We start from the raw sequence: 21,913 nt of genomic DNA on the forward strand, positions 1-21,913 counted from the left end.
AACATTAGAGAGTTCTACATCTACACTCTGCAAACCACCCTGAAGTGCATGGCAGAGGGTATTTCCCTGAGTACCAGTTATTAGAGTTTCTCCCTGTTCCATTCATTCATGTTTGGAGCACGGGAAAAATCATTGTTTGAATGCCTCTGTGTGTGTGCAGTAATTGTTCTAATCTTATCCTCATGATCCCTGTGTGAGTGATATGTAGGGGGTTGTAGTATATCCCTAGAATAATTATTTAAAGTTGGCTCTTGAAACTTTGTTAATAGACTTTCTCAGAATAGATTGTCTGTCATCAAGAGTCTGCTAGTTCAGTTCCTTGAGTTCATTTCAGTCCCTTCAGTACATCTGTGACACTCTCCCTCAGATTAAACAAATCTGTGACTATTCATGCTGCCCTGTTAGTCCTATCTGGCACGGGTCTCTCACACTTGAGCTATATTCTAGAACCTGACATGTGAGTGATTTGTAAGCAATCTCACTTTTAAACTGATTGCACTTCCCCAGTATTCCACCAATAAACTGAAGTCTACCAACCGTTTTACCCACAGTTGAACCTATATGATCATACCACTACCCAGGTATTTGTACGAGTTAGCTGATTCCAGCAGTGACTCACTGATATTATACTCATATGATACTACCTTTTCTTTTGTTTTTGTGAAGCACAAAAGGAGTTCAATGGGAATTTCACTGCTAAATGCAGAGGGGAGAGCAGATAGGTAGAAAGAGTACATTGAAGGCCTTCACGAGGGGGAAGACTTGTCTGATGTTGTGGCAGGAGAAGAAACAGGAACCAACAGGGAGGAGCTAGAGGATACTATAATCAGAACTTAAGAGAGCTTTAGAAGACTTTGGATCAAATAAGGGAGAAAAGATAGATAACATTTCCATCAGATTTTCTAAAATCATTGGCAGAAGAGGCAAAAGAACAACTATTTACATTGGGGTGTAGAATGTATGAGTGGCAGTACACCATCTCACTTTCGAAAAAACCTTATCCACATAATACTAAATATAACAAGGGCCAATAAGTGTGAGAATTATCGCACAGACACTGTAACAGCTAATTCATCCAAGTTACTGAGAAGAATAATATACAGAAGAATTGAAAAGAAAATTGGTGATGTGTTAGGTGATGATCAGTTTGGCTTTAGAAAAGGTAAAGGCACCAGAGAGTCAGCTCTGACATTTCAGTTGACAAGGAAGCAAGACTGAAGAAAAATCAAGACCCATTCACAGGGTTTGGTGACCAAGAAAAAGCATTCAACAATATCAAATGGTGCAAGATGTTCAAATTCTGAGAAAAATAGGAAAAAGATGGCAATATACAGTATGTACAAGAGACAAGAGGGAACAATGAGACTGGAAGACCAAGAGTGAAGTGTTTGGATTAAAAAGGGTGTAACACAGGGATGTAGTCTTTTGTCCATGCTGTTCAATCTATACATCGAAGAAGGAATTAAAAAAAAAAAAAGAATTATTCGAGAGTAGATTTAAAATTCAAGGTGAATGGATATCAATGATAAAATCCTCTGTGAAAATGAAGAAGAATTGCAGGATGTGGTGAATGAAATGAATAGTCTAATGAGTACAGAATATGGATTGAGAGTAGATCGAAGAAAGATGAAAGTAATGAGAAGTAGCAGAAATGAGAACAGTGAGAAATTTAAAATCAGAGTTGGGGTTCATGAAGTAGACAAAATTCAGGAAGTCTGCTACCTAGGCAATTGAATAACCAGTGACGAACGGAGCAAGGACGTCATAAAACACAGACCAGCACTGGCGGAAAAGGCATTCCTGGCCAAGAGAAGCATGCTAGTAGAAAACGTAGGTCTTAACACAAGGAATAAATTTCTGAGGATGTTTGTTTTGAGCACAGCATTGTATGGTAGTGGGACAGGCACTGTGGGAAAACCAGAACAGCAAAGAATCTAAGTCTTTGAGGTGTTAAGCTACAGAAAAATGTTGAAAATTAGGTGGACGTATAAGGTAGGGAATAAGGAGGTTCTCTGCAGAATCGGCAATGAGAGGAATATATGGAAAACACTGACCAGAAGAAGGGACAGGATGATAGGACATCTGTTAGGCATCAGGGAATAACTTCAACAGTGCTAGAAGGAGCTGCAGAGGGTGAAAACTGTAGAGGAAGGCAGAGATTGGAATATATTCAGCAAGTAATTGAGAACAAAGGGTGCAATTGCTTTTCTGAGATGAAAAGGTTGGCACAGGAGAGGAATTTGTGGTGGGCCACATCAAACCAGTCAGAATGCTGATGACTCAAAACTACCCACTACATGGCAGTCATGCAGAGCAGCCTAGGTGTCAGGTTTTACCAGCTGTTTTTGAACTCCACACTTATATCTATGTGACCCAGGTGATACTTATCCCCACAATATTTCTTTGCATGTTTAAGGCTCTTAACATGTCAGCAATGTATTCAGCTAACACAACTAGAATTGGCTGATCACAGTAGATGCCATATGTATGATGGCTAACTGGCATGATTTTTCTAAGCAGTGGCTATGTTTTTTGATATTGTTGACAGACCAATGAGTATTCATGCTTGAAGCTGGCATCAGTAGCTATGGGACCACTATTGCATTGGTCTGCAGAGCTTTGCTGGACAGCAATAATACAACTATCATTGGGATGTAAAATCAATTAACTAATGAGAAGCTGACTGTTTAGATCAGGGATGTCTTTGCCAATATATATAACAACAGTGAGCTATTTATGCATGTATGTCAGTGTGTTCCAGGTAGACTTCAATGGTTTCTTAATAATAAAGGAGGAGACAATGTGAACACAAAAAGAACTATAATTTGTTGATAGGCCTTTATTGTGATCAGATTATTAAAATTTAACATTAATTACATAAGTGTGTAGTGATTTCCATGCCACTGTTTCTATAGGTACTGACTTTTAACCCATGCTTACACCTGTGTAAGTGTGTGTCACATAAACTGCAAACATCTCTATCTGTCCTTCACCTCAACAACCCCCCCCTCCCCACACACCCCCTCCCCCATTCCATATTTCCATCTCCTCCCCTCCCTCTTCTCTGTCCATCTCTTCCCCTCCCCTCTGTCTGTCCATGTCTTTCTCTACCTTTTTTCTGCCCATCTCCTCCTCTACCCTGTCTTTGTCCCTCTCGTCTGCCGCACTCTCTCTGTCCACCCTCTAAGCCGCTCCATCTTCACCCCCTACCTCACTCCGACAGATGGTGGGTCTTACTCCCACAAACATACATGCTACAGACAGACAGAAAAATACACATGTGACACATATATTATACCCATCTCCTCTCTCACTATCACTCTCACTCTCTCTCTCTCTCTCACTCTCACTCTCACTCTCACTCTGTGTCTGTTCCTGTCTCCACCACAGGTGTCATCAGCACTAAATTATTGGGAGAGGGAGAGGGGAGGGGGCAGGGACTCAATAGGTAAAGTATACATGACAAAGGGGTCCAAACAAGATATACCATGAACAAAGTTGGAAAAAATTTGGAGCCTTCTGAATGCTTCAGACCATTTATTTTAGAGACATTTAAAACTCCTAAAGCATGCCAATTTACTTGTTTTACAACATATTTTGAGATTACCAAATATGGAAAAGTTATAGTAATATTTAAATTTATCAATAGTATGTGTATGATTATTATGTATTATATCATAAACAACTGTGAAACTAAATGATTAATGGAAAATCTCATATAAAGATGTGAAACAAATACTAACAAAGAGATAGAGGGGCTGGCCAGTACTTACCTCAGCTCAGTACAGCCGATAGATACACAAAAAACAGAACCAAAAATTTATGTTCCTAGCTTCATCAGGAAGGAGAGAGGGGAAAGAAAGGGAAGAAGGGAAAGTAGATTCAGTTACTCACAACCCAGGTTATGAAGCAACAGGGAAAGGAAAACAGGCAGGGTAGCAAGGATGGAGGCATGGTTGTCAGAGGGAAGCCAAAGATATTCTACTGTAAGTACTGTGCCAGCTTCAAACCAAAGAGGATGCATACAGAAGTAAATAGGTATATAGTATAAAGATAAACACAACTATGTAGGATGAAATGATGTGTGAATGGCTAAAGAGGAAAGGGAAAGAGGAGAAGACTGAGGGAGTGAGGTTGTTTAATGTAGGTTCAGTCCAGGGGGATGGCGGGATGAAAGGATGTGTTGGAGTGCAAGTTCCCATCTCCGCAGTTCAGAGGGACTGGTGTTGGGTGGGAGAAGCCAAATGGCACATACAGTGTAGCAGGTTCCTAGGTCCATAGAATTATGCTGGAGGGCATGCTCCGCTACTGGGTATTGGACATCTCCTAGGCGGACAGTTCGTCTGTGTCCGTTCATGCGCTCAGCCAGTTTAGTTGTTGTCATACCGATGTAAAAGGCTGTGCAGTGCAGGCATGTCAGTTGATAAATGACATGTGTAGTTTCACACATAGCCCTGCCTTGAATTGTGTATGTTTTACCAGTAGCAGGGCTGGAGTAGGTGGTTGTGGGGGGATGCATGGGGCAGGTTTTGCAGCGGGGTTGGTTACAGGGGTAGGAACCGCTGGTAGAGAAGGTAGTCTGAAAATATTGTAGGGTTTAACAAGGATGTTACGGAGGTTAGGGGGGCGACGAAAGGCAACTCTGGGTGGTGTGGGGAGAATTTTGTCAAGGGATGATCTCATTTCAGGGGTTGACTTCAGAAAGTCAACAAATTACTCCGCCAGGGATATGACTTTCTCAAGTCAACCCCTGAAATGAGATCATCCCTTGACAAAATTCTCCCCACACCACCCAGAGTTGCCTTTCGTCGCCCCCCTAACCTCCGTAACGTCCTTGTTAAACCCTACAATATTCCCAGACTACCTTCTCTACCCAGCGGTTCCTACCCCTGTAACCGACCCCGCTGCAAAACCTACCCCATGCATCCCCCCACAACCACCTACTCCAGCCCTGCTACTGGTAAAACATACACAATTCAAGGCAGGGCCATGTGTGAAACTACACATGTCATTTATCAACTGACATGCCTGCACTGCACAGCCTTTTACATCGGTATGACAACAACTAAACTGGCTGAGCGCATGAACGGACACAGACGAACTGTCCGCCTAGGAGATGTCCAATACCCAGTAGCGGAGCATGCCCTCCAGCATAATTCTATGGACCTAGGAACCTGCTACACTGTATGTGCCATTTGGCTTCTCCCACCCAACACCAGTCCCTCTGAACTGCGGAGATGGGAACTTGCACTCCAACACATCCTTTCATCCCGCCATCCCCCTGGACTGAACCTACATTAAACAACCTCACTCCCTCAGTCTTCTCCTCTTTCCCTTTCCTCTTTAGCCATTCACACATCTTTTCATCCTACATAGTTGTGTTTATCTTTATACTATATACCTATTTACTTCTGTATGCATCCTCTTTGGTTTGAAGCTGGCACAGTACTTACAGTAGAATATCTTTGGCTTCCCTCTGACAACCATGCCTCCATCCTTGCTACCCTGCCTGTTTTCCTTTCCCTGTTGCTTCATAACCTGGGTTGTGAGTAACTGAATCTACTTTCCCTTCTTCCCTTTCTTTCCCCTCTCTCCTCCCTGATGAAGGAACATTTGTTCCGAAAGCTAGGAACGTAAATTTTTGGTTCTGTTTTTTGTGTATCTATCGGCTGTACTAGGCTGAGGTAAGTACTGGCCAGCCCCTCTATCTCTTTGTTAGTATTTGTTTCACAACTGTGAAACTTTCACATTGAATGGTTTTCCAAACTAAAATCTGCTTGATTAAAAAAGTTGCCTATTACATACATGGTGTTATTTAGTTTATTTTTCAAACATTAAAAAAACATTTAAAAATGCAAGTGGAAACCTTTGAAAATTGGGAATAAATATGTAAGTAGTCAAAAAGACAGAAATGATCATTAAATAAGTTGTCAAGAGCATAAAGTAAGATAGGCTTTTAAAGTTAATCCTATAGCAATCTACATACATTTCTTCTGTTTCCAAAATTGGATATAAATATTCTAGCAACATTTCTGAAGTCTGTTTGATCCAACAGCAACTTGTACCCACTGCAAACTACTACATGATTCGGCCTCTGCTGTATCATTGTGGAATGCAGACAGATCATCAGTCATCATAGAGCAATAAAACAGCTTTCTGATTGCAGCTTGGAGCTGGGTACACAAGCATATGTCCTACCAGTGCTCCAACATTAGATAATAATTCTTATACTTCCTTTTTCATAGAAACAAAAATGTCTTTTGTGTCTTTCAGGCATTAAATGTTGTTTCATAGATGAGAGAGTTAAAGTTCTGTTATCGAAGGTTGCCCCCCATGAACCATGGACCTTGCCGTTGGTGGGGAGGCTTGCGTGCCTCAGCGATACAGATAGCCGTACCGTAGGTGCAACCACAACGGAGGGGTATCTGTTGAGAGGCCAGACAAACGTGTGGTTCCTGAAGAGGGGCAGCAGCCTTTTCAGTAGTTGCAGGGGCAACAGTCTGGATGATTGACTGATCTGGCCTTGTAACATTAACCAAAACGGCCTTGCTGTGCTGGTACTGCGAACGGCTGAAAGCAAGGGGAAACTACAGCCGTAAATTTTCCCGAGGACATGCAGCTTTACTGTATGATTAAATGATGATGGCGTCCTCTTGGGTAAAATATTCCGGAGGTAAAATAGTCCCCCATTCGGATCTCCGGGCGGGGATTACTCAAGAGGACGTCATTATCAGGAGAAAGAAAACTGGCGTTCTACGGATCAGAGTGTGGAATGTCAGATCCCTTAATCGGGCAGGTAGGTTAGAAAACTTAAAAAGGGAAATGGATAGGTTAAAGTTAGATATAGTGGGAATTAGTGAAGTTCAGTGGCAGGAGGAACAAGACTTTTGGTCAGGTGATTACAGTGTTATAAATACAAAATCAAATAGGGGTAATGCAGGAGTAGGTTTAATAATGAATAAAAAAATAGGAGTGCGGGTTAGCTACTACAAACAGCATAGTGAACGCATTATTGTGGCCAAGATAGACACGAAGCCCACGCTTACTACAGTAGTACAAGTTTATATGCCAACTAGCTCTGCAGATGATGAAGAAATTGATGAAATGTATGACGAGATAAAAGAAATTATTCAGGTAGTGAAGGGAGACGAAAATTTAATAGTCATGGGTGACTGGAATTCGTCAGTAGGAAAAGGGAGAGAAGGAAACATAGTAGGTGAATATGGATTGGGGGGAAGAAATGAAAGAGGAAGCCGCCTTGTAGAATTTTGCACAGAGCATGACTTAAACATAGCTAACACTTGGTTCAAGAATCATAAAAGAAGCTTGTATACCTGGAAGAATCCTGGAGATACTAAAAGGTATCAGATAGATTATATAATGGTAAGACAGAGATTTAGGGACCAGGTTTTAAATTGTAAGACATTTCCAGGGGCAGATGTGGATTCTGACCACAATCTATTGGTTATGAACTGCAGATTGAAACTGAAGAAACTGCAAAAAGGTGGGAATTTAAGGAGATGGGACCTGGATAAACTGAAAAAACCAGAGGTTGTAGAGAGTTTCAGGAAGAGCATAAGGGAACAATTGACAGGAATGGGGGAAAGAAATACAGTAGAAGAAGAATGGGTAGCTCTGAGGGATGAAGTAGTGAACGCAGCAGAGGATCTAGTAGGTAAAAAGACAAGGGCTAATAGAAATCTTTGGGTAACAGAAGAAATATTGAATTTAATTGATGAAAGGAGAAAATATAAAAATGCAGTAAATGAAGCAGGCAAAAAGGAATACAAACGTCTCAAAAATGAGATCGACAGGAAGTGCAAAATGGCTAAGCAGGGATGGCTAGATGACAAATGTAAGGATGTAGAGGCTTGTCTCACTAGGGGTAAGATAGATACTGCCTACAGGAAAATTAAACAGACCTTTGGAGAGAAGCGAACCACTTGTATGAATATCAAGAGCTCAGATGGAAACCCAGTTCTAAGCAAAGAAGGGAAGGCAGAAAGGTGGAAGGAGTATATAGAGGGTTTATACAAGGGTGATGTACTTGAGGACAATATTATGGAAATTGAAGAGGATGTAGATGAAGATGAAATGGGAGATAAGATACTGCGTGAAGAGTTTGACAGAGCACTGAAAGATCTGAGTCGAAACAAGGCCCCGGGAGTAGACAACATTCCATTAGAACTACTCATGGCCTTGGGAGAACCAGTCATGACAAAACTCTACCATCTGGTGAGCAAGATGTATGAGACAGGCAAAATACCCACAGACTTCAAGAAGAATATAATAATTCCAATCCCAAAGAAAGCAGGTGTTGACAGATGTGAAAATTACCGAACTATCAGTTGAATAAGTCACAGCTGCAAAATACTAACGCAAATTCTTTACAGACGAATGGAAAAACTGGTAGAAGCGGACGTCGGGGAAGATCAGTTTGGATTCTGTAGAAATGTTGGAACACGTGAGGCAATACTAACCTTATGACTTATCTTAGAAGAAAGATTAAGAAAAGGCAAACCTACGTTTCTAGCATTTGTAGACTTAGAGAAAGCTTTTGACAGCGTTAACTGGAGTACTCTCTTTCAAATTCTGAAGGTGGCAGGGGTAAAATACAGGGAGCGAAAGGCTATTTACAATTTGTACAGAAACCAGATGGCAGTTACAAGAGTCAAGGGGAACGAAAGGGAAGCTGTGGTTGGGAAGGGAGTGAGACAGGGTTGTAGCCTATCCCCAATGTTATTCAATCTGTATATTGAGCAAGCAGTAAAGGAAACAAAAGAAAAATTCGGAGTGGGTATTAAAATTCTTGGAGAAGAAGTAAAAACTTTGAGGTTCGCCGATGACATTGTAATTCTGTCAGAGATAGCAAAGGACTTGGAAGAGCAGTTGAACGGAATGGACAGTGTCTTGAAAGGAGGATATAAGATGAACATCAACAAAAGCAAAACGAGGATAATGGAATGTAGTCAAATTAAATCGGGTGATGCTGAGGGAATTAGATTAGGAAATGAGACACTTAAAGTAGTAAAGGAGTTTTGCTATTTAGGGAGTAAAGTAACTGATGATGGTCGAAGTAGAGAGGATATAAAATGTAGACTGGCAATGGCAAGGAAATCGTTTCTGAAGAAGAGAAATTTGTTAACATCGAGTATAGATTTAAGTGTCAGGAAGTTGTTTCTGAAAGTATTTGTATGGAGTGTAGCCATGTATGGAAGTGAAACATGGACGATAAATACTTCGGACAAGAAGAGAATAGAAGCTTTCGAAATGTGGTGCTACAGAAGAATGCTGAAGATAAGGTGGCTAGATCACGTAACTAATGAGGAGGTATTGAATAGGATTGAGGAGAAGAGAAGTTTGTGGCACAACTTGACTAGAAGAAGGGATTGGTTGGTAGGACATGTCCTGAGGCATCAAGGGATCACAAATTTAGTATTGGAGGGCAGCGTGGAGGGTAAAAATCGTAGAGGGAGACCAAGAGATGAATACACTAAGCAGATTCAGAAGGATGTAGGTTGCAGTAGGTACTGGGAGATGAAGAAGCTTGCACAGGATAGAGTAGCATGGAGAGCTGCATCAAACCAGTCTCAGGACTGAAGACCACAACAACAACATCGAAGGTTGAACATAAATTTCCGGGTATGAAGCGACCACAACATGTCCTCTCTTCTTCAGCAGCACTTTTCCGAAGGAAACCTGTTTCTTCATACCAGGTCGAGTGTTGGATGTCATATCAATGATTTCAAAATATTCCTGCCTGTAAAGCTTTTCTAGCAAAAGAAATTCGTGTGGACCCATGCCCCCAGACAGCCAATTAGGAACTTTCACCCTTGGAAGTTGGAGCTATTGTAAGCCACGCTCAGATATATCATCATATCTTCGTGTAAGGAAGAAAACTTTTCATTTGTCCTGAGTTTGTTAAGACCCACAATTACATATTGAAGCAATGAATAAAGTCCCGAGACTGTTATTTTTATCTCCTTGGAAACTCTTGTTCAAGACTTCCAGAAGCTCAATTACTTCTTTCCTCATTATGAAACCAAGATATGTTTTGTCAGCCTCAAAGAATACTCGGGCCAATGCCTCCTTCGTACCCCATTTCTGTTTAGTTCCCACTGTCTTGTGAGTCAGAGGATTTTTTTGTTCAAAACCATCAGTAGAGCTGTCTACTGGGACATAAAGGTTGATCTTGGCAATATCACTTATAGGTCCGTCAGCACTTCTTCAATAGTACATGTAAACTTGTCTTTTGCTTTTGTGTTTGAAAACAGTATTCTTAATTGATGAGTGGAATTTTTGAAGGTATTTGGAATTTTGCAGCATGCTTACAAAATCAAGCAGTTTTGTGCTTACCTAACCTGCTCATCACCACTCGTCATACTGACACAGATCATTAAAACTTGGAATAATACAAGTGAATAATACAAGTGTTTTTGATTTACTGGATCTTTAGTAAATTCTGCAAACCACTATTTATAACTGCACACGAACTATTATATGTATAATTAGTTAAGACTGGATATATGCATTCAACAGTGTTTTTTTTTTGTCAAGTAAGAGTCAAAAAAATTATACTGCTTTAAAAAGAATATTGGGGGGAGGCACCCACAACGCCCCTCCAGTGATGATGGCATCCTCCCCCCCCCTGTCCATCACCTCCCTCCCCTCTGTCCCCGTGATCCTCCCTCTGTCCCCGCGGTCCTCCCTCTGTCCCCGCGGTCCTCCCTCTGTCCCCGCGGTCCTCCCTCTGTCCCCGCGGTCCTCCCTCTGTCCCCGCGGTCCTCCCTCTGTCCCCGCGGTGCTCCCTCTGTCCCCGCGGTCCTCCCTCTGTCCCCGCGGTCCTCCCTCTGTCCCCGCGGTCCTCCCTCTGTCCCCGCGGTCCTCCCTCTGTCCCCGCGGTCCTCCCTCTGTCCCCGCGGTCCTCCCTCTGTCCCCGCGGTCCTCCCTCTGTCCCCGCGGTCCTCCCTCTGTCCCCGCGGTCCTCCCTCTGTCCCCGCGGTCCTCCCTCTGTCGCCGCGGTCCTCCCTCTGTCGCCGCGGTCCTCCCTCTGTCGCCGCGGTCCTCCCTCTGTCGCCGCGGTCCTCCCTCTGTCGCCGCGGTCCTCCCTCTGTCGCCGCGGTCCTCCCTCTGTCGCCGCGGTCCTCCCTCTGTCGCCGCGGTCCTCCCTCTGTCGCCGCGGTCCTCCCTCTGTCGCCGCGGTCCTCCCTCTGTCGCCGCGGTCCTCCCTCTGTCGCCGCGGTCCTCCCTCTGTCGCCGCGGTCCTCCCTCTGTCGCCGCGGTCCTCCCTCTGTCGCCGCGGTCCTCCCTCTGTCGCCGCGGTCCTCCCTCAGTCGCCGCGGTCCTCCCTCAGTCGCCGCGGTCCTCCCTCTGCCGCCGCGGTCCTCCCTCTGCCGCCGCGGTCCTCCCTCTGCCGCCGCGGTCCTCCCTCTGCCGCCGCGGTCCTCCCTCTGCCGCCGCGGTCCTCCCTCTGCCGCCGCGGTCCTCCCCTCTCTGTCGCCGCGGTCCTCCCCTCTCTGTCGCCGCGGTCCTCCCCTCTCTGTCGCCGCGGTCCTCCCCTCTCTGTCGCCGCGGTCCTCCCCTCTCTGTCGCCGCGGTCCTCCCCTCTCTGTCGCCGCGGTCCTCCCCTCTCTGTCGCCGCGGTCCTCCCCTCTCTGTCGCCGCGGTCCTCCCCTCTCTGTCGCCGCGGTCCTCCCCTCTCTGTCGCCGCGGTCCTCCCCTCTCTGTCGCCGCGGTCCTCCCCTCTCTGTCGCCGCGGTCCTCCCCTCTCTGTCGCCGCGGTCCTCCCCTCTCTGTCGCCGCGGTCCTCCCCTCTCTGTCGCCGCGGTCCTCCCCTCTCTGTCGCCGCGGTCCTCCCCTCTCTGTCGCCGCGGTCCTCCCCTCTCTGTCGCCGCGGTCCTCCCCTCTCTGTCGCCGCGGTCCTCCCCTCTCTGTCGCCGCGGTCCCCTTCCTCCCCTCTCTGTCGCCGCGGTCCCCTTCCTCCCCTCTCTGTCGCCGCGGTCCCCTTCCTCCCCTCTCTGTCGCCGCGGTCCCCTTCCTCCCCTCTCTGTCGCCGCGGTCCCCTTCCTCCCCTCTCTGTCGCCGCGGTCCCCTTCCTCCCCTCTCTGTCGCCGCGGTCCCCTTCCTCCCCTCTCTGTCGCCGCGGTCCCCTTCCTCCCCTCTCTGTCGCCGCGGTCCCCTTCCTCCCCTCTCTGTCGCCGCGGTCCCCTTCCTCCCCTCTCTGTCGCCGCGGTCCCCTTCCTCCCCTCTCTGTCGCCGCGGTCCCCTTCCTCCCCTCTCTGTCGCCGCGGTCCCCTTCCTCCCCTCTCTGTCGCCGCGGTCCCCTTCCTCCCCTCTCTGTCGCCGCGGTCCCCTTCCTCCCCTCTCTGTCGCCGCGGTCCCCTTCCTCCCCTCTCTGTCGCCGCGGTCCCCTTCCTCCCCTCTCTGTCGCCGCGGTCCCCTTCCTCCCCTCTCTGTCGCCGCGGTCCCCTTCCTCCCCTCTCTGTCGCCGCGGTCCCCTTCCTCCCCTCTCTGTCGCCGCGGTCCCCTTCCTCCCCTCTCTGTCGCCGCGGTCCCCTTCCTCCCCTCTCTGTCGCCGCGGTCCCCTTCCTCCCCTCTCTGTCGCCGCGGTCCCCTTCCTCCCCTCTCTGTCGCCGCGGTCCCCTTCCTCCCCTCTCTGTCGCCGCGGTCCCCTTCCTCCCCTCTCTGTCGCCGCGGTCCCCTTCCTCCCCTCTCTGTCGCCGCGGTCCCCTTCCTCCCCTCTCTGTCGCCGCGGTCCCCTTCCTCCCCTCTCTGTCGCCGCGGTCCCCTTCCTCCCCTCTCTGTCGCCGCGGTCCCCTTCCTCCCCTCTCTGTCGCCGCGGTCCCCTTCCTCCCCTCTCTGTCGCCGCGGTCCCCTTCCTCCCCTCTCTGTCGCCGCGGTCCCCTTCCTCCCCTCTCTGTCGCCGCGGTCCCCTTCCTCCCCTCTCTGTCGCCGCGGTCCCCTTCCTCCCCTCTCTGTCGCCGCGGTCCCCTTCCTCCCCTCTCTGTCGCCGCGGTCCCCTTCCTCCCCTCTCTGTCGCCGCGGTCCCCTTCCTCCCCTCTCTGTCGCCGCGGTCCCCTTCCTCCCCTCTCTGTCGCCGCGGTCCCCTTCCTCCCCTCTCTGTCGCCGCGGTCCCCTTCCTCCCCTCTCTGTCGCCGCGGTCCCCTTCCTCCCCTCTCTGTCGCCGCGGTCCCCTTCCTCCCCTCTCTGTCGCCGCGGTCCCCTTCCTCCCCTCTCTGTCGCCGCGGTCCCCTTCCTCCCCTCTGTGTCGCCGCGGTCCCCTTCCTCCCCTCTGTGTCGCCGCGGTCCCCTTCCTCCCCTCTGTGTCGCCGCGGTCCCCTTCCTCCCCTCTGTGTCGCCGCGGTCCCCTTCCTCCCCTCTGTGTCGCCGCGGTCCCCTTCCTCCCCTCTGTGTCGCCGCGGTCCCCTTCCTCCCCTCTGTGTCGCCGCGGTCCCCTTCCTCCCCTCTGTGTCGCCGCGGTCCCCTTCCTCCCCTCTGTGTCGCCGCGGTCCCCTTCCTCCCCTCTGTGTCGCCGCGGTCCCCTTCCTCCCCTCTGTGTCGCCGCGGTCCCCTTCCTCCCCTCTGTGTCGCCGCGGTCCCCTTCCTCCCCTCTGTGTCGCCGCGGTCCCCTTCCTCCCCTCTGTGTCGCCGCGGTCCCCTTCCTCCCCTCTGTGTCGCCGCGGTCCCCTTCCTCCCCTCTGTGTCGCCGCGGTCCCCTTCCTCCCCTCTGTGTCGCCGCGGTCCCCTTCCTCCCCTCTGTGTCGCCGCGGTCCCCTTCCTCCCCTCTGTGTCGCCGCGGTCCCCTTCCTCCCCTCTGTGTCGCCGCGGTCCCCTTCCTCCCCTCTGTGTCGCCGCGGTCCCCTTCCTCCCCTCTGTGTCGCCGCGGTCCCCTTCCTCCCCTCTGTGTCGCCGCGGTCCCCTTCCTCCCCTCTGTGTCGCCGCGGTCCCCTTCCTCCCCTCTGTGTCGCCGCGGTCCCCTTCCTCCCCTCTGTGTCGCCGCGGTCCCCTTCCTCCCCTCTGTGTCGCCGCGGTCCCCTTCCTCCCCTCTGTGTCGCCGCGGTCCCCTTCCTCCCCTCTCTGTCGCCGCGGTCCCCTTCCTCCCCTCTCTGTCGCCGCGGTCCCCTTCCTCCCCTCTCTGTCGCCGCGGTCCCCTTCCTCCCCTCTGTGTCGCCGCGGTCCCCTTCCTCCCCTCTGTGTCGCCGCGGTCCCCTTCCTCCCCTCTGTGTCGCCGCGGTCCCCTTCCTCCCCTCTGTGTCGCCGCGGTCCCCTTCCTCCCCTCTGTGTCGCCGCGGTCCCCTTCCTCCCCTCTGTGTCGCCGCGGTCCCCTTCCTCCCCTCTGTGTCGCCGCGGTCCCCTTCCTCCCCTCTGTGTCGCCGCGGTCCCCTTCCTCCCCTCTGTGTCGCCGCGGTCCCCTTCCTCCCCTCTGTGTCGCCGCGGTCCCCTTCCTCCCCTCTGTGTCGCCGCGGTCCCCTTCCTCCCCTCTGTGTCGCCGCGGTCCCCTTCCTCCCCTCTGTGTCGCCGCGGTCCCCTTCCTCCCCTCTGTGTCGCCGCGGTCCCCTTCCTCCCCTCTGTGTCGCCGCGGTCCCCTTCCTCCCCTCTGTGTCGCCGCGGTCCCCTTCCTCCCCTCTGTGTCGCCGCGGTCCCCTTCCTCCCCTCTGTGTCGCCGCGGTCCCCTTCCTCCCCTCTGTGTCGCCGCGGTCCCCTTCCTCCCCTCTGTGTCGCCGCGGTCCCCTTCCTCCCCTCTGTGTCGCCGCGGTCCCCTTCCTCCCCTCTGTGTCGCCGCGGTCCCCTTCCTCCCCTCTGTGTCGCCGCGGTCCCCTTCCTCCCCTCTGTGTCGCCGCGGTCCCCTTCTTCCCCTCTGTGTCGCCGCGGTCCCCTTCTTCCCCTCTGTGTCGCCGCGGTCCCCTTCCTCCCCTCTGTGTCGCCGCGGTCCCCTTCCTCCCCTCTGTGTCGCCGCGGTCCCCTTCCTCCCCTCTGTGTCGCCGCGGTCCCCTTCCTCCCCTCTGTGTCGCCGCGGTCCCCTTCCTCCCCTCTGTGTCGCCGCGGTCCCCTTCCTCCCCTCTGTGTCGCCGCGGTCCCCTTCCTCCCCTCTCTGTCGCCGCGGTCCCCTTCCTCCCCTCTCTGTCGCCGCGGTCCCCTTCCTCCCCTCTCTGTCGCCGCGGTCCCCTTCCTCCCCTCTCTGTCGCCGCGGTCCCCTTCCTCCCCTCTCTGTCGCCGCGGTCCCCTTCCTCCCCTCTCTGTCGCCGCGGTCCCCTTCCTCCCCTCTGTGTCGCCGCGGTCCCCTTCCTCCCCTCTGTGTCGCCGCGGTCCCCTTCCTCCCCTCTGTGTCGCCGCGGTCCCCTTCCTCCCCTCTGTGTCGCCGCGGTCCCCTTCCTCCCCTCTGTGTCGCCGCGGTCCCCTTCCTCCCCTCTGTGTCGCCGCGGTCCCCTTCCTCCCCTCTGTGTCGCCGCGGTCCCCTTCCTCCCCTCTGTGTCGCCGCGGTCCCCTTCCTCCCCTCTGTGTCGCCGCGGTCCCCTTCCTCCCCTCTGTGTCGCCGCGGTCCCCTTCCTCCCCTCTGTGTCGCCGCGGTCCCCTTCCTCCCCTCTGTGTCGCCGCGGTCCCCTTCCTCCCCTCTCTGTCGCCGCGGTCCCCTTCCTCCCCTCTCTGTCGCCGCGGTCCCCTTCCTCCCCTCTCTGTCGCCGCGGTCCCCTTCCTCCCCTCTCTGTCGCCGCGGTCCCCTTCCTCCCCTCTCTGTCGCCGCGGTCCCCTTCCTCCCCTCTCTGTCGCCGCGGTCCCCTTCCTCCCCTCTCTGTCGCCGCGGTCCCCTTCCTCCCCTCTCTGTCGCCGCGGTCCCCTTCCTCCCCTCTCTGTCGCCGCGGTCCCCTTCCTCCCCTCTCTGTCGCCGCGGTCCCCTTCCTCCCCTCTGTGTCGCCGCGGTCCCCTTCCTCCCCTCTGTGTCGCCGCGGTCCCCTTCCTCCCCTCTGTGTCGCCGCGGTCCCCTTCCTCCCCTCTGTGTCGCCGCGGTCCCCTTCCTCCCCTCTGTGTCGCCGCGGTCCCCTTCCTCCCCTCTGTGTCGCCGCGGTCCCCTTCCTCCCCTCTGTGTCGCCGCGGTCCCCTTCCTCCCCTCTGTGTCGCCGCGGTCCCCTTCCTCCCCTCTGTGTCGCCGCGGTCCCCTTCCTCCCCTCTGTGTCGCCGCGGTCCCCTTCCTCCCCTCTGTGTCGCCGCGGTCCCCTTCCTCCCCTCTGTGTCGCCGCGGTCCCCTTCCTACCCTCTGTGTCGCCGCGGTCCCCTTCCTACCCTCTGTGTCGCCGCGGTCCCCTTCCTACCCTCTGTGTCGCCGCGGTCCCCTTCCTCCCCTCTGTGTCGCCGCGGTCCCCTTCCTCCCCTCTCTGTCGCCGCGGTCCCCTTCCTCCCCTCTGTGTCGCCGCGGTCCCCTTCCTCCCCTCTGTGTCGCCGCGGTCCCCTTCCTCCCCTCTGTGTCGCCGCGGTCCCCTTCCTCCCCTCTCTGCCGCCGCGGTACCCCGCCCCCCCTCCCTGTCCCCGCGGTACCCCTCCCCCCCTCGCTGTCCCCGCGGTCCCCTTCAGTGATTACAGAATTCAGCACATTTAACTAGGCCAAAAGCACCAAAAGAACAGTAATGTATATGTTGAAATTATGATGCCCATTTCATAGAATAAAGATATAAATGCTATTGGTCTAGCTGATTCTTCCATTTAGGAAACAGTTTTTATTCATTTTTATTAACATGCTCTTCTTTAGCCAATTTTAAATTCACTTATTATTTTCTAAGTTTTTAATTTTCTTACAGTAATGTATTTTGATATGAACAGTAGACTTTTTAATGCAATTAAATCCTTGCATTGTTTCAGCATTTCTTTCAGAAATTCAAGAATTAGGTATCAGTCACTCAATAGAAGACGTGGATCGTTTGATAAGAGCTCATGGGCACACTCTTCATGATATTTATATTCTGAGAGCTGGAAAATTTGACCGTATACCTGACATTGTTGTTTGGCCAGGTTAGTGTCGTTATTATCTAACACTATGATTATTACCTACCTACCTACTTACTACTGCCGCCGCTGCTGCTGCTGCTGCTGCTGCTGCTACTACTACTACTACTACTACTACTACTACTAGATTTTTTGGTGGTTTGGGGGGGGGGGGGGGGCGGCGGCGGCGGTTGCGGTTGTTGTTGTTGTTGTTGTTGGTGGTGGTGGTGGTGGTGGTGGTGGTGGTGGTGGTGGTGGTGGTGGTGGTGCTACAGCTCCCCATCCAGTACTTTGGCTGCTGTTTTAATACTGAAATCAGAGGGCAAATATTTGTGCTTCTAGTAAAGTACTTCAGTTCCTGTTGCTGTCAGTATCACATATGACTCCATCAGTCACTGGAGAAGGAAAGTCCTCTTTTAATGCAGAGAGATATGACCCTAAAAATTTTCCCTTCCACGGCTATGCCATGGGAGGAACATAGGGCTAAGTGGCAACCAGAAAAATACTCCCTCCAATACTTAGTTTGCCCAAAAACTGATGGGATTCCTTCTTGGCCACAAAGCCCTTACTCTTTGTGGTGATCTCAGAAGACAAGTTTGGGAAAGTGATAGCCATCTCAAAAATGAAAAGTGGTTCAAAACGGCATCCCCTGCCAGTCACAAATGCTACTCGCATGTAACAAGCTGGTTGACATACACGTGACTGTCACTCTCCATAATATTCTAAATATGGTTCAGGGCATCATTTACAACAGAGACCTATTACTGCAATCTGATAATTAGTGACATGCCAACTTGGAGTGGCAGGGTGTGCACTTGATCCATCTTGTACATAGGGGGTTAAAAACAGTAGGGTCGCTACTGGTGCCTTTGTCTAGGCCTTTGAGGGTGATTCATTGCCAGAAAAGGTAAAGGTGAAGGTATGCTGATGCATTGTGAAACTATAGGAGTCTTCCCCCACCCATGCGGTGCTTCAAATGTTTGAAATTCAGTGGGCGCATGACCCTATGTTGCAGCACTAGCCCCATCTGAAGAGATAAGAGATTGTAAATGGGTACTGCATGTGAATGCTTCTTGTGCATCCCCCCCCCCCCCCCCGCCTCCCGCCCCTCATCTGTATCAACTGTGGAAATCGCCTTTCTCTGTGTTCACCAGAATGCACTGTTTTCCAGAGAGAGAGGAAACTACAAGACTCTGGACAAAGTAACTTAACCAAGAAGCCAAGAAATTGTACAATCAATTGAAACTAGCATGTAAAACAGTGAAACTTCCTGGCCGATTAAAACTGTGTACCATACCTAGACTCGAACTCAGGATCTTTGCCTTTTGTGGGCAAGTGCACTACTGACAGAGCTACCCAAGCATGACTCACGACCATCCTCACAGCTTTAATAATCTGCCAGGTAGTTTCATATTGGTGCACACTCCACTGCAGAGCGAAAATGTCATTGTGTAAACATCTCCCAGGCTGTGGATAAACCATGTCCCCACAATATCTTTCCTTCTAGGAGTGCTAGTTCTGCAAGGTTCGCATCTGTGAAGTTTGGAATGTAGGAGATGAAGTACTGGCGGAAGTAAAGCTGTGAGGACAGGTCATGTGTCGTGCTTAGGTAGCTGTCGGTAGAGCACTTGCCTGGGTCCACCACCTAATAAAATGACAGAAGCAAGAACACTGTGAAGAGTACGTTTCAACCATGAGACCACGTACCTTCCCTTCACATGTTTGAGCAAAGATCATCTCTACTGATGCCAGACACCTGCAGGTGTACCTGGTATTACCTTGAATGGCTACACTGACCCAGATGCTGTCGCCAAACATTTTTCTTTGCATTATGCTCAAGTCTCAGCGTCTGAGAATTATCAATCAGCCTTTTCGTGTCCTAAAACAGTGGGTGGAGCGAAAGAAGTTACCTATCACTATACACCACCTGGACCCATATAATGCTCCATTGAGAGAATGGGCATTCATCAGTGTCCTAACCCACTGCCCTGATACAGCCCCAGGGCTGGACCGTATCCACAACCAAATGATCAATCACCTATAATTGTACTGTCAGTGTCATATCCATGCCATCTTTAATCGCATCTGGAGTGAGGTGAGTTACCATGGCAAGAAAGCATAATTGTTCCAGTACTGAAACCGGGTAAGCATCCTCTAGAATAGACAGTTATCACCCAATAAGTCTCACCATTGTTCTCTGTAAGCTGAGGCAATGCATGACGACCCAGCAGCCGTGTTGGCTCCTTGAGTCTTAAGGTCTACTGGCTATGTCCCAGGGTGGTTTTTGCCAAGACTATTCCTCTGCTGATAATGCGGTTTATGTGGAGTCTCCCATTCAAACAGCTTTTGCCCAATGTCAGCCCTTATAGCCATCATCTTAAACATATGTCCCCTCATCGAACTCTGCTGTCAGGGGCTTCCAGCTGCTCCCTAGATGGAGCACCTTGCCTGCCTTTCTTGCTCTGTCTCCCTTTCTTCACTGACGTTTTGTAGACCTTGAGGTTTTCTTCCCCTGGGGTTTGCACAGTAAGCTCTCTCTGATCTACAGTTGTGTAGACCTCTGTCTTTGAGGAAAAAGGGACTGATAACCTAGTACTTTGGTGCCTTTAATTATCCAACTAACCAACCAACCAACCAACCAACCAACATTTAATGAAATGTGAGCAGGTGCATTATCGTGGTGTGAAAGCCTTAATTCCTCCGTAAAAATCCAGAATTTTTCTGGATCGCTTCAGGCAAACTACATTGAACCTGTAAGTAGTACTCTTTATTGTCCATTTCACATTGTGGCAAGAACTCATTCTATACTACAACGTTAAAATTGAAGCACACTGTGAGCATAATCTTCACACTTGACCATACTTGCCGAGCTTTTTCCAGTCTTGGCAATCAAGGGTTTTCACTGGGATGATAGTTCCTTGCTTTCAGTGTCATACCCATCATCTCACATTTTGTTACCTATTGTGACTCGTTTCAATAGCTCTATATATTACTTATTACTGTTGACTTCATCTGGTGACTCCAGGACAACTTCCATTCACTGCCATTTTTGTTCAGATCTAACAATTTTGGAACAAATTTATCCAAAACAGTTTCATGGCATGAACCAGTTGACATACCAACATTATCACTGGTGACTGTGATTTGGCGATCTTTCATAATAGTTTCTTTCTTGTTTTCAGTGATTCCATCGGTTGATGTGTTGGGCATCCAGGGCCCTCGTCACTTTCAGTGCCCTCAAGGCCTTCTTCAAAACAATGTAAATCACTTTTAAACCCTTGTTTTATTCGCAGAAGACACACCAAAAGTAATATTTAATGTTTCTGAAACTCTGATGCACTTTATTCCACTCCTTTAACAAAATTTAATACAAATTGTCTTATCCATTTTCATGCAAAATAAGGTATTGCTAATACTACCAATACCTTCTTGACAGCTGACAATAGATTTAAATATCAAGTATGCCTTCCATCCCCCCATGAACCACGGACCTTGCCGTTGGTGGGGAGGCTTGCATGCCCCAGCGATACAGATGGCCGTACCGTAGGTGCAACCACAACGGAGGGGTACCTGTTGAGAGGCCAGACAAACATGTGGTTCCTGAAGAGGGGCAGCAGCCTTTTCAATAGTTGCAGGGGCAACAGTCTGGATGATTGACTGATCTGGCCTTGTAACATTAACCAAAACAGCCTTGCTGTGCTGGTACTGCGAACGGCTGAAAGCAAGGGGAAACTACAGCCGTAATTTTTCCTGAGGACATGCAGCTTTACTGTATGATTAAATGATGGCGTCCTCTTGGGTAAAATATTCCGGAGGTAAAATAGTCCCCCATTCGGATCTCCGGGCGGGGACTACTCAGAAGGACGTCGTTATCAGGAGAAAGAAAAATGGCGTTCTACGGATCGGAGTGTGGAATGTTAGATCCCTTAATCGGGCAGGTAGGTTAGAAAATTTTAAAAGGGAAATGGATAGGTTAAAGTTAGATATAGTGGGAATTAGTGAAGTTCGGTGGCAGGAGGAACAAGACTTTTGGTCAGGTGATTACAGGGTTATAAATACAAAATCAAATAGGGGTAATGCAGGAGTAGGTTTAATAATGAATAAAAAAATAGGAGTGCGGGTTAGCTACTACAAACAGCATAGTTAATGCATTATTGTGGCCAAGATAGACACAAAGCCCATGCCTACTACAGTAGTACAACTTTATATGCCAACTAGCTCTGCAGATGATGAAGAAATTGATGAAATGTATGACGAGATAGAAGAAATTATTCAGGTAGTGAAGGGAGACGAAAATTTAATAGTCATGGGTGACTGGAATTCAAGCATAGGAAAAGGGAGAGAAGGAAACACAGTAGGTGAATATGGATTGGGGGGAAGAAATGAAAGAGGAAGCTGCCTGGTAGAATTTTGCACAGAGCATAACTTAATCATAGCTAACACTTGGTTCAAGAATCATAAAAGAAGGTTGTATACATGGAAGAATCCTGGAGATACTAAAAGATATCAGATGGATTATATAATGGTAAGACAGAGATTTAGGAACCAGGTTTTAAATTGTAAGACATTTCCAGGGGCACTGTGGACTCTGACCACAATCTATTGGTTATGAACTGTAGATTAAAACTGAAGAAACTGCAAAAAGGTGGGAATTTAAGGAGATGGGACCTGCATAAACTGACTAAACCAGAGGTTGTAGAGAGTTTCAGGGAGAGCATAAGGGAACAATTGACAGGAATGGGGGGAAAGAAATACAGTAGAAGAAGAATCTGTAGCTTTGAGAGATGAAGTAGTGAAGGCAGCAGAGGATCTAGTAGGTAAAAAGATGAGGGCTAGTAGAAGTCCTTGGGTGACAGAAGAAATATTGAATTTAATTGATGAAAGGAGAAAATACAAATGTGCAGTAAATGAAGCAGGCAAAAAGGAATACAAACGTCTCAAA

The 21,913-nt window shown here is 50.0% G+C and overlaps 1 protein-coding gene across 2 annotated transcripts in view; it reads left to right on the forward strand.

Moving 5' to 3' along the window:
* Positions 1–21,913, forward strand: part of LOC126236569 (alkyldihydroxyacetonephosphate synthase) — a 275,988-nt gene that overhangs the window by 179,434 nt on the left and 74,641 nt on the right. Inside the window, exon 4 of one of the 2 annotated variants that reach the window (XM_049945978.1) lies at positions 16,849–16,998. The exons of the other annotated variant lie outside the window; for it this stretch is intronic. Within the exon in view, the coding sequence (XP_049801935.1) occupies positions 16,849–16,998 (150 nt within the window). The remainder of the gene's footprint in view (positions 1–16,848; positions 16,999–21,913) is intronic. 2 annotated transcript variants of the gene reach the window in all.

The sequence above is a fragment of the Schistocerca nitens genome, chromosome 2, assembly GCF_023898315.1.
Source record: "Schistocerca nitens isolate TAMUIC-IGC-003100 chromosome 2, iqSchNite1.1, whole genome shotgun sequence".
NCBI lineage: Eukaryota > Metazoa > Arthropoda > Insecta > Orthoptera > Acrididae > Schistocerca > Schistocerca nitens.